At 47.6% G+C, this 11,405-nt stretch overlaps 2 protein-coding genes across 2 annotated transcripts; both read left to right on the forward strand.

The window, feature by feature from the left end:
* The first annotated feature begins 1,195 nt into the window (after positions 1-1,195).
* Positions 1,196-5,565, forward strand: LOC108864388 (gastrula zinc finger protein XlCGF8.2DB-like). The gene is made up of 5 exons (XM_029111735.1): positions 1,196-1,467; positions 1,562-1,708; positions 2,661-2,918; positions 5,200-5,269; positions 5,371-5,565. The coding sequence occupies exons 1-5, from the start codon at positions 1,196-1,198 to the stop codon at positions 5,563-5,565; spliced, it is 942 nt and encodes a 313-aa protein (XP_028967568.1).
* A 1,419-nt stretch (positions 5,566-6,984) lies between these two features.
* LOC114828273 (zinc finger protein 569) lies at positions 6,985-10,188 on the forward strand. Its single transcript, XM_029111736.1, has 5 exons — positions 6,985-7,184; positions 8,037-8,056; positions 8,276-8,552; positions 9,734-9,828; positions 9,953-10,188. The coding sequence occupies exons 1-5, from the start codon at positions 6,985-6,987 to the stop codon at positions 10,186-10,188; spliced, it is 828 nt and encodes a 275-aa protein (XP_028967569.1).
* Positions 10,189-11,405: the final 1,217 nt, after the last annotated feature.

An 11,405-nucleotide genomic window follows, 5' to 3' on the forward strand; every position in this document is an offset into this window, starting at 1 on the left:
GCGTCGGCACTCTGAGTCTTCACGACGTACAGAAACGTCACCGTGCATCGATGAGACACATGCCGCGTACGGATGGCTTTTTGAGAACCCTGTCACGGCCAGCTGTTTCCCGCAGACTCGGCCTCTGCTACTGAACCACTTGACAAGCATTCACGAGAGGATCCGGGTTGATTCTCGTTCGACTGAGAGATATCGGAGACTTATTCCTCGGCGAGCTTTGAACTACGAATATCACAATGGGGACGATGACGGATTTTCCGTGAAGAGAAGCACGAAGGAAGCGAACATGAGGGCCTCTGAACGGGGAATAGTCCCTCCAAAGAATAAAATTCCCACCGAAAGCGAACAATGACTCGGGCTTCCGCCCGCTGTTTCGGTGTAAATAGCGATGAGTCCTATCTCGGCTTACGTAACTTGCGAAAGAACTCGAGGAGTCTTTAGCGTTGCTAGAATAGAAGAATGTGGGCTCATGTGTGTGAGCTCATGCGCAATTGAGATTTTCGCTCCCGGTCACGATTCTAATCTTGGGGCTTTGTCGGGAGTCGTATTAGTCCGAGGTGTCAGATATTATTCCTATTTTGAGCCGTTGAGAGAGCAATGAATTATAAGCTAGTCGACGGGCCAATGGCCATCCACTGTGCCAATGAGGCAGTATTCAGACCATGCGGAAAAGGACACTAGGTCAGCGTGTTGAAATGATCAGTATTCCCTTGGCTAATGTTCTTGAGTAGTTGGAGGAAATAACTCTAGTCAGAAGCTTGAGAAAGTGAGCAGATCTCGCCGACCGGTCTTGGAGTTCGCATTATTGTCGTGTGGAGAGATCGGTCGAATATGCATAGATAGTCGGGACAAAAACTTAATGAACGATGGAAGATCGTGTGCTAAGTTGTACTTTCAAGGAGCGAGCCGCTCATAGGGGGCCGTTTTCTGTGAGCGTGGTCAATAAATTCGGTTTAGACGCTTGTCGAGGACATTCTCCCTATCGATTCTCATGGTGCTGACGTCAATTTGGGATGATTGCAGAAGGAATTGATAATTCCATTTTCGGTTTCAGATCATCGGGAGATGTGACCGACAGCTCCGACATTCGATAATGAGAACATTCGAGTGCGGAAAGAGGAATAAAAAAACGTTTTCAAGAGTTCCCCGGTCAAGTCGTTCGATGTCTAGTTAGTTGACGCGGCTGATGGGCGGAATGCCTGCATTAGCCGAATCGGATGTTCGGGGTCCCGCTGTCTCGACGCTCATAGCTCTGTTCTCTACAGAAGGCATACCGCTGGAAGCGGAATCCGGGAGTATTTTCATCAATGAGGAGAACGCGTTCGCTGAAGAGCCGTATGTTTTCTCCGATAAGCGCTTCGTCTGTGAGCATTGCCCATATTCCTCGAACCGACGAAGCCACTACAACGAGCACGTGGCGATTCACAGCGGACTGAAGCCTTTCGCTTGTCGTTTCTGCGACTACAGGTCAGGTTCGGAGCTATTGGATGATGCTGAGTTAGGATGAGAAGCTCGCCTGTTTGAGGACGAATCAGTTGGTTCAATCAATGATCCTTTCTAGATGTGGTCGGAAGTGTCATCTGGACCGCCATGAGAGAACGCATACGGGTGAAAAACCCCACGAGTGTGCCTTGTGCGGGAAGAAATTCAATGAGCGAACTTCCCTCAAGATCCATAACAGGGTTCACACGGGAGAAAAGCCCTACAGATGCTTAGACTGCGGAAAACTATTCTCTCAACGAAATCGACTCAAGGATCATGTGTTTTGTTTGCATCCTGAGAGAGCTGATGTCCTTCTGGCAGTCACGGCGCATGTACTGAGAACGAGGAAAAATTGAGACTCCTCTGACCATAAGTCCGACGCTCCATTGTTGATTTTGAGAGAGCATTGTCAGGGAGAAGATTGATACGAGAGAGATACTTCGAGGCCTGTGATTTCCAGCGTATAGCGTCTTGAGCTCTCACTGGCCAGACGGAATGTACGTGATAGTATTCGAGGCCAGTCCTCCGATAGGCTTAGTACCCAAAATATGTCTATGTATACAATTTCGGCAATCGATAAAGTACTCCCTCATTTTTCTCCTCGTGCATTTGTCTCTCAGCAAGTCACTCATTCCGTCAATCGCGCCACATAGCTTGGGCCATTACCTATCATTTGCAAATCGTTTCCTCTTGCCAGACGGATTCCGATCAGACACTCACCACAGTTTTCTTACAGGCTCCGAACCCAGACGAAGTGACGGATCCAAAAGTCGTTGTCCCTGTTCAAGATCAGAATGCAAAATAAATTGTCTCGGAAGCAGTCTCGGCCATCGAATCTCGTCCTCGAACAGCGTCGCTGTCTTCTTTGAATGGAGAAACTCCGACTAATAATTAACTTCTCGAGGGATCTCCAGCATCTGCGGGAGGGTTCGCCATTAACCCATGCTTCGGTGATTCCTTCCTACGAACTACAATGCTTGCGTAACGATCGCCTAACCTCAACTCACCCAGTCTGCCGCTCGACTCACACGACTTCATCGGTCAGTCTGCCGAAATCACGAATCTGAACTCAAAGCAGCGGCCTTTACAGGTCTTGACTTTGCCGTTCTGACGCCACTCTTAGCCGAACTGGCGTCATCCAGCGACGATCTGCCGGGCCCGTCTTTCCAAAGCAGAACATGCCCCATTTGTGGAAAGACTTTCTCGCAAATGTCTTATCTCAGCTCCCATCTACTCCTGCATTCAGGTCACAAACCTTTCGTATGCACAATATGCGGAAAGGGCTTCACGCAGAAGACCAACCTCCGAACCCACGAGTTGAAACACTCCGGCGCCAAACGCTTCCGTTGCGAATACTGTCACAAGGAGTTCAGTAGCAAGTATTCCCAACAGGTGCACATTCGGATCCACACTGGGGAAAAGCCGTACGCCTGCTCGTATTGCGCGTACAAAACAGGCAACCCCAATGGTTTCCGAGCTCATTTCAAGATTTGTAGCGCGAAGCACGCGCGTAGGAAGGACTAACTCAGGCGCCTGCGGTGGAACTCTCGCGCCGCTCACAATGTTTTGGGGCGAGAGATATCATCCGGGCCGAGATTCCGGAGGAAGAGATCCCATTGGATTGGAAATGGCATTATGAAGAGTTCCTCCTCGTTGTGTTTATTGTTTGGAGTTAAAAGGAGCAGCTAAAACAACATTCCGGACTCGGAGCATACCCGGTTTTTATCGCCTACGGTTTTTCAAAAACAAATGTGTAACTTTTTATGGAAGGTGTTTCTCACGGGATATCCTTGATATCGCTGCGTCAAATATGTAGTAGGTCGTGTACTTATACACAGATACTTGGAGGATTACAAAAACTGACTGTGAGATCTTAGACCCGGTGCCATGAAGATGTTGGTTTTCGGATCATTTTGCATTCCGCGAAAATTTCGCAATCAATGCATTCCGGACGCGAGGGGCTCGGAACGATTTGAAAGTTTGACTTATTCGCTGGAGCATTCCAGAGGTTTATACAGATATCTGTGGTAAATTCAAAATTCCATTTTATCCCGGGAAAAATGAGATATCCGAACCCGATGAGACTCCATATCCTGTTGCCAAGATCAGGGCCCCGTGAGGCATTGGTTGTGAACTCAGAAGCAGGAATCGCTCATCACCACTTGCGGTGAGAAAGAGCTCCCGCTCCGCAAGGTCCGTGAAATGTTGAAAGGTCGACATATTTTTGTGCTACACAATATACCGACAAACAAACCATTTTTTGGAGCAAGTCGCAGAGATTCCCTTCTGGGCATTCTTGGCATTAGTCCGTGATCCTATGGAGTCGCGATTCCGACTCATTTTTGTGGCTATTATCGAATCGCTTCGAACACAGGGGGCATACCCATAACTAGGGAGCTACATTCCATGTATCTGAGCAATAACTTGTGAACCATATACGATAGGAGCTCATCAGCGACAGAAGCCGCGAGCAGATGACATCGCCTGACGATTTTGCGTATTTTGGGAACGCTCGGCTGGGAAGGGTTCCCCGTCTGTCGGACCTGACATTCGTGAACGATCCACTCTCGTCTTTGAGACATGGACGCTGAATCGTTGCGATTCGCCGCGCTCCGATGGACGGAGGTTCCCGATCCGCGCGATGCGGGGACTTTGCGCTCCGATTTTTCTACGAATACCTTCATTCGAATACCGGTAGACCGGCTCATCCCGCGCGGAGCACCGAGGAACGCAGACTTCCTCGCTGCCACGAACCGATGAATTTCCGGAATCGGAATCACGTCAATCATGTGGCTCGCTCTAGATTGCGAATGGCTGAGTGCTTTTCGAGAGCATCTAAATCAGCCTTCTTCGATTCTTTCGCTGTTCCTGCGTTCATCTGTTGTATCAAAGGACCCTGCGCATACGAATTTTCTTCCGATCAGATCGCTCGCGGAATAATCGAAGAACGAGCGAGAGAGAAACTTTCACATACTCACCAAGGTGTTTGGATAAGGGTACTGTTGTATTGTTGGCAATCTCATCGATAAGAGTGTACATTTCTCTCATTGGAGCATAAATCACCGAAAGAAATGTTAACGGGGCAAGTTGATTTCGAAAAGCACTTATTAGCGAGAGATGATGCGCATCATCAATGAACTTTCCGAACGAACCAACAATCCACTTATTATTGTTTATACTAAACCAATCATATGCGACACATTATGAACTGTACTTGCGTACATATTCATAGTTGTCCGCCACACTCTTTCAGATGTCCTTTTTTAAAAAATGGTGCTGGTTTTCATTCATACCTGTGATTCTATCCTTGTTATTATCTTCTTTTTTTGACATACATCGATATTGAATCATTTTTCTAAATATGGTATAGTGGCATTTAGGGCGATTTACTGCAAGATCATATGTATGAATAAACTTCGATATTAACGTTTTCTTCTCTTTTCTCTTCGTTCCAAAACGGGATCCCTCGCGAAGAGCTTTGAACTACGTATCCTTCGAATCCGCGACATTGTCGTCTTCGCGTGCAGCTCAGTCGCTTCGTAGGCGCCCAATCGAGTGCACGCGCCGGCAATAATCTAATATGTCGCCGAAATTTTCAGAGACCGATTTCGACGATGACGATGCAGATGAGACCAGTTCCGTCTGGGGTCTGATACAGGAGATGAATGAGCCGATCCTGCCCGAAGTCATCATCCCAATCAGAGGTTTATCATGTAGTTACTGCGGCAAATCGTTCAGCACCCGTTTCAATCTGAAGGTCCATCTACGGATCCACACCGGTGAAAAGGTGTATTGCAACCCCAAGCTCAACCAGCCCGATAGGTTATTCGTCCGCGGATGAAGAATGAATCAGGATGGCGGAGTTAATCAGGAGATTTTATATTCCAGCCCTACGAATGTCCAATATGTCAGAGACGGTTCAGCGATCGATCGAACATGAACGGACACCTAAAATCTCACGCCGGTCCAGAGCCGCCATTTCGGTGTACGCGGTGCACGGAACGATTCGACCGCTACATAGACCTGAAGAGTCATACGAAGAATATGCACTTAACGGATGAAAACATATATAGGCTCAAGTGATACGATACATCCTTCTTGATAAGAAAGCGTCGGCGGGTCGACGGGGCCCGTGAGACTGATCGAATTTCGAATCGCTAGTCGTCGTGTATGTACAGCTGCACTATTGTGCGGAGTCGGCTTCGATCAATGTTATTTGGGCTCAAAGAAGCAGAATATATCAAATCCCAGCGAATTTCCAAAGGTTTTACAATAATATCATAATACTCCCCGAATCGATGATCTCTAAAGCACATCTACTTGAACCTTGTCCTAGGTACATATTTCTGTACAACGTTGTGGTATTCTACGAACAGATCTTGTGATTTACCGATCTCATATCTATTGCGAGATATGACCGCTGTTCCGTGCAATGTTCGCTGTTAGAGAAATCCCAGGCCAGCGCCCGACATACGGCGAAGAGTTTTTCCGATGGCTCGCCGACATTCCGCAATGCATCGAACTCCAAGAATCCGTAACTTGATGGCGTGTGATAAAGCGTCAAAAAATGTCTAGTCGTTATCTAATTCATCCTGGTGTTGATGGGACTTGCAAGAGCTTCGTATCCGATGGTGTTCGGCGATGCAACTCTCAATACTCACCATTCAGGCGAACGCAAAAATAAAAGCGAGCTTCGTCATGTCAGTTTCTCTGTCGTTTCTCATATACGGAAGGTACGCGTATTCTATCAATGTCTCGAATGCAAAGGCGAAGAGCGTGACTAATATAATTCTCCTTCCAGATGTTTCGCGGGGTACGCGAGAGGAGACTTCTGATCGGCTCGAGACTGCTGAGCTCTAGGCAGTGATACTCTTTCTTTAGAGTAAAAAAGGCAAATCACATTCCAGAATTGTCCGTATTCTCTTAGGCTCGCTTCCGTGAAAGAGGAGTAGCCACAGGCTTCAGGATTTTTAAGGCAGTATAGCCAGGGAGCCAAGGTTCGGCGAGAAGACGTCCTATCGCGAGCCTGGATTTCCTCCTTCACCCTCTAGTTCGTGGAGAGACTTCGAATGAGTGGCTTGAATGCCTTCTGGCGGTCGAAACGGGTGAAATTGATGAATGCGACAATGACATCGATCCACTAACCTTCCAGTTAACCCCTTCGCATGTGCTACCACTACTAAGGCTCGTGTGGGTTTACCATGCCGTTGTCAATGTTGTCGCCGTCTCGCTTGATCGTTACCACTACTACTCCTGGAGCTGTCATGCATCGTCTGCGATAGGATCGTCGCCGCGTCTACGCAGGTCGCTCGCTGAAGCGATCAGCTACATATAATCGCTCAATAGGAAAGAATCGCTGTCCTTACAGATTTTCCGGGGAAAGAGGACGCCAATCGGAACTTGCTCGATATCTTCCTGGAAGAAGACTCACCCGAGAAGTTTCGCTACGCTTGTTGTGCGTGTACCTATCGCACAAATTGCGTCACGAGCTTCAACCGGCACATGGACGCTCATTCGATGCAGAAAGGACATCGATGCACATTTTGCGATAAGTTATTTGTCGATAAAAACAAAATGATCCGTCACGAGAGAATTCACACAGGAGAACGGCCTTTCTCTTGCCTTCATTGCAATATGACTTTCAACCAGAAGAGTTCACTTCACCGCCACGTCAAAGTTCGGCATTTCGATCTTCTACAAGGGTCGATGTCGCTGACGGATTTTTGAGGCCTGCCGTGCGGCGGTCAAATCACATTCTAACTCACAAAAAGTGAAACTCTAGCTCGAGCCTCAGTTTTCTCGTTTCGGAGAGATTTCGCGATTTTCCTGCTTTTCATCTAGAGACGACAAGTGCAATTTCATAGGTAATCAATAGCTTGCAACATACTCAAAAGCGACTGATGTCGATGACTCACCCAAAGGGTTCGTCGCGTACGTCGATGCCATCGGATGTGTTGTTATTGCCACACTCTGATTGTTTATCCTCTGAATACTCTGATGAGGGGAATGATTGTGCCTTTCACGGGATTAGTTTCTACATCCTACATAGTTACCTGATAAAATCTTCGAACAGTCAATTGCCGAAGTCGCTATGGGTACCCCGCCATCCCCGGGCTACTCGTGAGTCTCGCGTTTACTCCTTGTTATTGAAAAGAGTCATTTCTAATGATTGAACGCAAGCGTTAACTCAATTGTTGAACCTAAATGCAATCAGATTGACGATGGTATCTTTCGGACAGTTGGTCTGCTCGAGCCGTCAGTCGATCGTATTCTGGCCATGAAAGCAATAATTATACAATCTAGAGGAGATGAGGACATACTATAAATATATAAATATATATATATATATATATATACACACACACGTGCATAGATAGATATATAGAGAAGGGAACTCATTATGTTTGCGAAGTGCGTGAGAGAGTGGAAATAAAAAGCTCAAACGAAGTTGAAGCGGTGCCCTCTATCTCGGCCGGCTGAGAAAAATTATGGCAGTCTCCTGATGCTTGATCGACGAGGATGAACAAATTCTAATGCGGTGGGTTCCATTTCAGGTTCAATGTGCAATTAACATGTGCGTGAAAGGGGTGTCTTGCAAGAAAATCTTTCTGGTCGCGACCTGTTCGATAACTCGAAGTTTCAAATAAAATATCTCCATGCTGTTAAGTGTCATTTAGTGCAGGAAATGTCTGGTCTATCGCTCACACCTCACACCGCTCACCGGAATCACTCGGACGCTGGCCACGGCGGTGCATAAGCTGACAGTCCAAGCTAATCAGGCATTCGCTTTCAGCTTTCAAGCCCGTGGCGTACTTCAAGGAAGAAGAGGAAGATGAGTGCAACGGCATCGCCCCCGTTCAGTTCGTGGAGGCGTACGAATCGAGTCCAGAACTCCTCATGAAGCACCAATGCCCAATCTGTTTCAGAAAATTCGCCAACAGACGCAACCAAGAAAATCACATCCGCTCCGCACACACGCGAGAGAAACCTTATAAATGTTTCTTCTGCGTCAAACGATTCTGCGCGCCAAATACCAGAGGCATGCACATGCGTAGGCACCATCCTGAGAGGTACGAGCAAGAGAAATGATTGCGAAGTCAAGCGACATTGGTACGCGAAGACGATATTCATCGCCATGAATGAAGACCTGAAGTGAGTCATCGAAGAAAGTCATGATAAGAGTCAAGCCACAAATTCGTCAGATAGGTATTCTCATCACTCGCATCATCATCTTGACCGCCATCATTGAAGCATTGAGCCCAATCGAGAGGGAATGCGCTACTTAAAGCTATTTTGTAAGGGGTTTGAATCGCAGAGTCGAATGAGGTTCGACGAGGAAGCAGTCATGGGGACGATTAGAGCCAGCAGGTGCCCTCGTGAAAACACGACCACTCGTCATTTTCTGACATGTCTCTTGTCGACGTGAGAAAGGAGGGAGTAGGTGGACTCGATCGGATCGGGATACTTCAAGATACGTTCCTCCCGCGGGAACGGCTCCGGGTGGCTTTACGGATGGCTTTGCAAAGTATTAAAAATGTGACGGGGGTATCAGTAGTGCTCGACGGAAAAAGTTTAATACTGAATGATGACAGCAGAGATGACAGCACAGTTCCCATCGTGTAAGAGAATGGAGGACGCTTAGCCATTCTCTCACTCGACGACGGGTCCGTTGGCCAACTAGATAATATCAAATACATTATCATAGATTGAGCATCAGGAGAAGGTGACAAAGAACTACAAACTGTTAAAATCTTGGGGCATTTTTCGGATCATAGTTTTTAGGGGTTTGTTGAAAGATGGAGTCATATTATCCGTTGGGAAGCTAGCTCAGACCTGGATGTCTTGGTCTGGCGATATGCATTTGAGTCCTACGTTTTTCTTTTGTTTTCCCATACCCACAGAATGTATGACTTTGGATTGTAAATACGGGCGGAAACGAGCGGATGGGGATATAAGAGTGAGCCGATTTTGCTCTCGTTGAGTTCTGAGGTGGTCTCGGGAACCACTGGCGTTCGAAACGGCTTGATCATTCAAGTGACTGTTCGGATTTTCTTATGAGTTGAATAAAGATGTCTTCGACTCTATCTTCATCTTGCTCATTCTCCACGAGGCCCATGAATGCGTAGGATTATCTTACTGGTCGGATCTGTTCTCTGCTATGAGAACCTCACGCAGGATTGCCTTTAAATTTTTTACAATCTATCGTGAGAAAGCTCGTTGAACGGAACCTAATCGCTCTTTCCAATTACAGATGTTTGCCCATCGGTCATCCGACGTCCAGGCCCCTCAAGTCTCTACGGATTTCGATCGATTCAGCATTGGAAATAAATGACTCTGAGTGGTTCCGTGAAATTTCTGGCTCCGATAGATAATGTGTATAACTGTCAGCCAATCTGCCCAGATCCTGCTGAGGCCAATGAATCCCTCTTCCGGAGCCAGATATGTGTCAGAAACAATTCCACACTTTCAGACTCACCACCGCCCGATTGGAGGGGCTGGACTCTGGAACCTCTGGCCCCACCGCTCGAGACCGGGACCAGACGAGTTCAATGCCATGTATGTCGTCGATGGATGAGTGGGAAACAAGCTCTTGAAGGTCACATCAGATCACGTCATACGGGGGAAAGACCATATCCTTGTACTCTCTGTGGCAAAGCATTCGCAACCACGCCCGCTCTCCGTCTGCATGAGCACCGGAACCATTAAGTTTCTATTACCCTGTTTTCGATGCGTCGGAATAGGCTGCGTTACACTTCTCTGGAGCCCGACTCACGGATCTCGACGGGCGAGACTGAATTGCAGGACGATATCTCTCATCGCAGCTGCCTGCGGTGATGTCTGCCGAGAACTTTCAACGATACTTCGGGTTGATTGCAAGAAATCGTCGACTCTCGTCCTGCTCTCGAAATGAGCTGCAGAATAATCACAGTGCCAGTCTTCTCATGCGGTTTCCCCATCCCGCTACCCGTGAGCAAGAGGGGGTGAGGTTCTATCCCACGGGGCGGCGCCGTCCGGGAGATTACCAGCCTGGTGCAGCTGCGCGAATTCCCTGGAGTCGACAGTCGAAAGGATTCACGTTAGAGAACCGATTCACTCGCTCTAAGCTTTAAGTTGTACTCCGGTGGTGAATCACGCGATACGCGTTACGCGGCGACAGCAACGGAGATCGGGGACGAACAGTGTTACGACTGTTCGAAGAATGAGGCGATTTAACATCTCTAATCTTGGTCAGCAAGATACCGGGAGCTGATCCACGTCTCGGGGTTCCCTCGGACCTTGCGCTGTACCGATCACTGACAAATGGGTGGAGCGAGTTGCCCATAGAGATGATGATCGCCCAAAGAACAAACTCGTCGACCACCCGGCTTTCAAATATACCCACGAGCGCCTAATCATTGAGGGCACTTCCGAATGAGGAAGACTGAGTGAGAATGGGGGAATGGTGATCGTCTCGATTGAGAGACTACTGTAATCGTAATTAGCATAGAGCATAGGTATGAGCAAAACGTGCAGTTCAAGAGGTCTAGTCGCTTTTGAGGGTCGTACAACTTCCCGAGAGGCTGTGAAGAGCGTCACAGATCGGATCAAAATTCTGATCCGCCGAGTCAAGAGAATTCCGGTGACGGGGCAGAAGTTCTTCAGGCGGAGATATATATAAATATATGAGGTTGTTGTGTAGATATTCTTATAGATATATGGGAAGTGAAGGAGGAGGAGTGAAGTGTATTGCGGAATCGCATTGGATCCGATCGGTGTTATGCTGAGACGCAGTCTCACCCGTGATTGGAATATAAACGTCGAGTATTGTATTACTTGTGTGTTCTACCTGATTCTCCTTCGCCTACGGCGGCTGTCGATTCAATTTAACCGTGGAGGTATGACGGAGGAATGAGAGTTTTCTGACCACCCATTTTCTTCCAGGA

This window comes from Galendromus occidentalis, unplaced genomic scaffold, assembly GCF_000255335.2.
Source record: "Galendromus occidentalis unplaced genomic scaffold, Mocc_1.1 scf7180000077464, whole genome shotgun sequence".
Taxonomy (NCBI): Eukaryota; Metazoa; Arthropoda; class Arachnida; order Mesostigmata; family Phytoseiidae; genus Galendromus; species Galendromus occidentalis.

What these genes read in the sequence shown, in the direction of transcription:
- LOC114828273 (XM_029111736.1), top strand. Translation starts at nt 6,985, where the DNA reads ATGGACGCTCATTCGATGCAGAAAGGACATCGATGCACATTTTGCGAT. An exon ending in GTTCAATGTGCAATTAACAT is followed by an intron (nt 8,057 to 8,275) that starts GTGCGTGAAAGG and finishes ATTCGCTTTCAG; the next exon opens with CTTTCAAGCCCGTGGCGTAC. An exon ending in CGTAGGCACCATCCTGAGAG is followed by an intron (nt 8,553 to 9,733) that starts GTACGAGCAAGA and finishes TTCCAATTACAG; the next exon opens with ATGTTTGCCCATCGGTCATC.
- LOC108864388 (XM_029111735.1), top strand. Translation starts at nt 1,196, where the DNA reads ATGCCTGCATTAGCCGAATCGGATGTTCGGGGTCCCGCTGTCTCGACG. An exon ending in ACGGGAGAAAAGCCCTACAG is followed by an intron (nt 1,709 to 2,660) that starts ATGCTTAGACTG and finishes CCAAAGCAGAAC; the next exon opens with ATGCCCCATTTGTGGAAAGA. An exon ending in GGATCCACACCGGTGAAAAG is followed by an intron (nt 5,270 to 5,370) that starts GTGTATTGCAAC and finishes TTTATATTCCAG; the next exon opens with CCCTACGAATGTCCAATATG.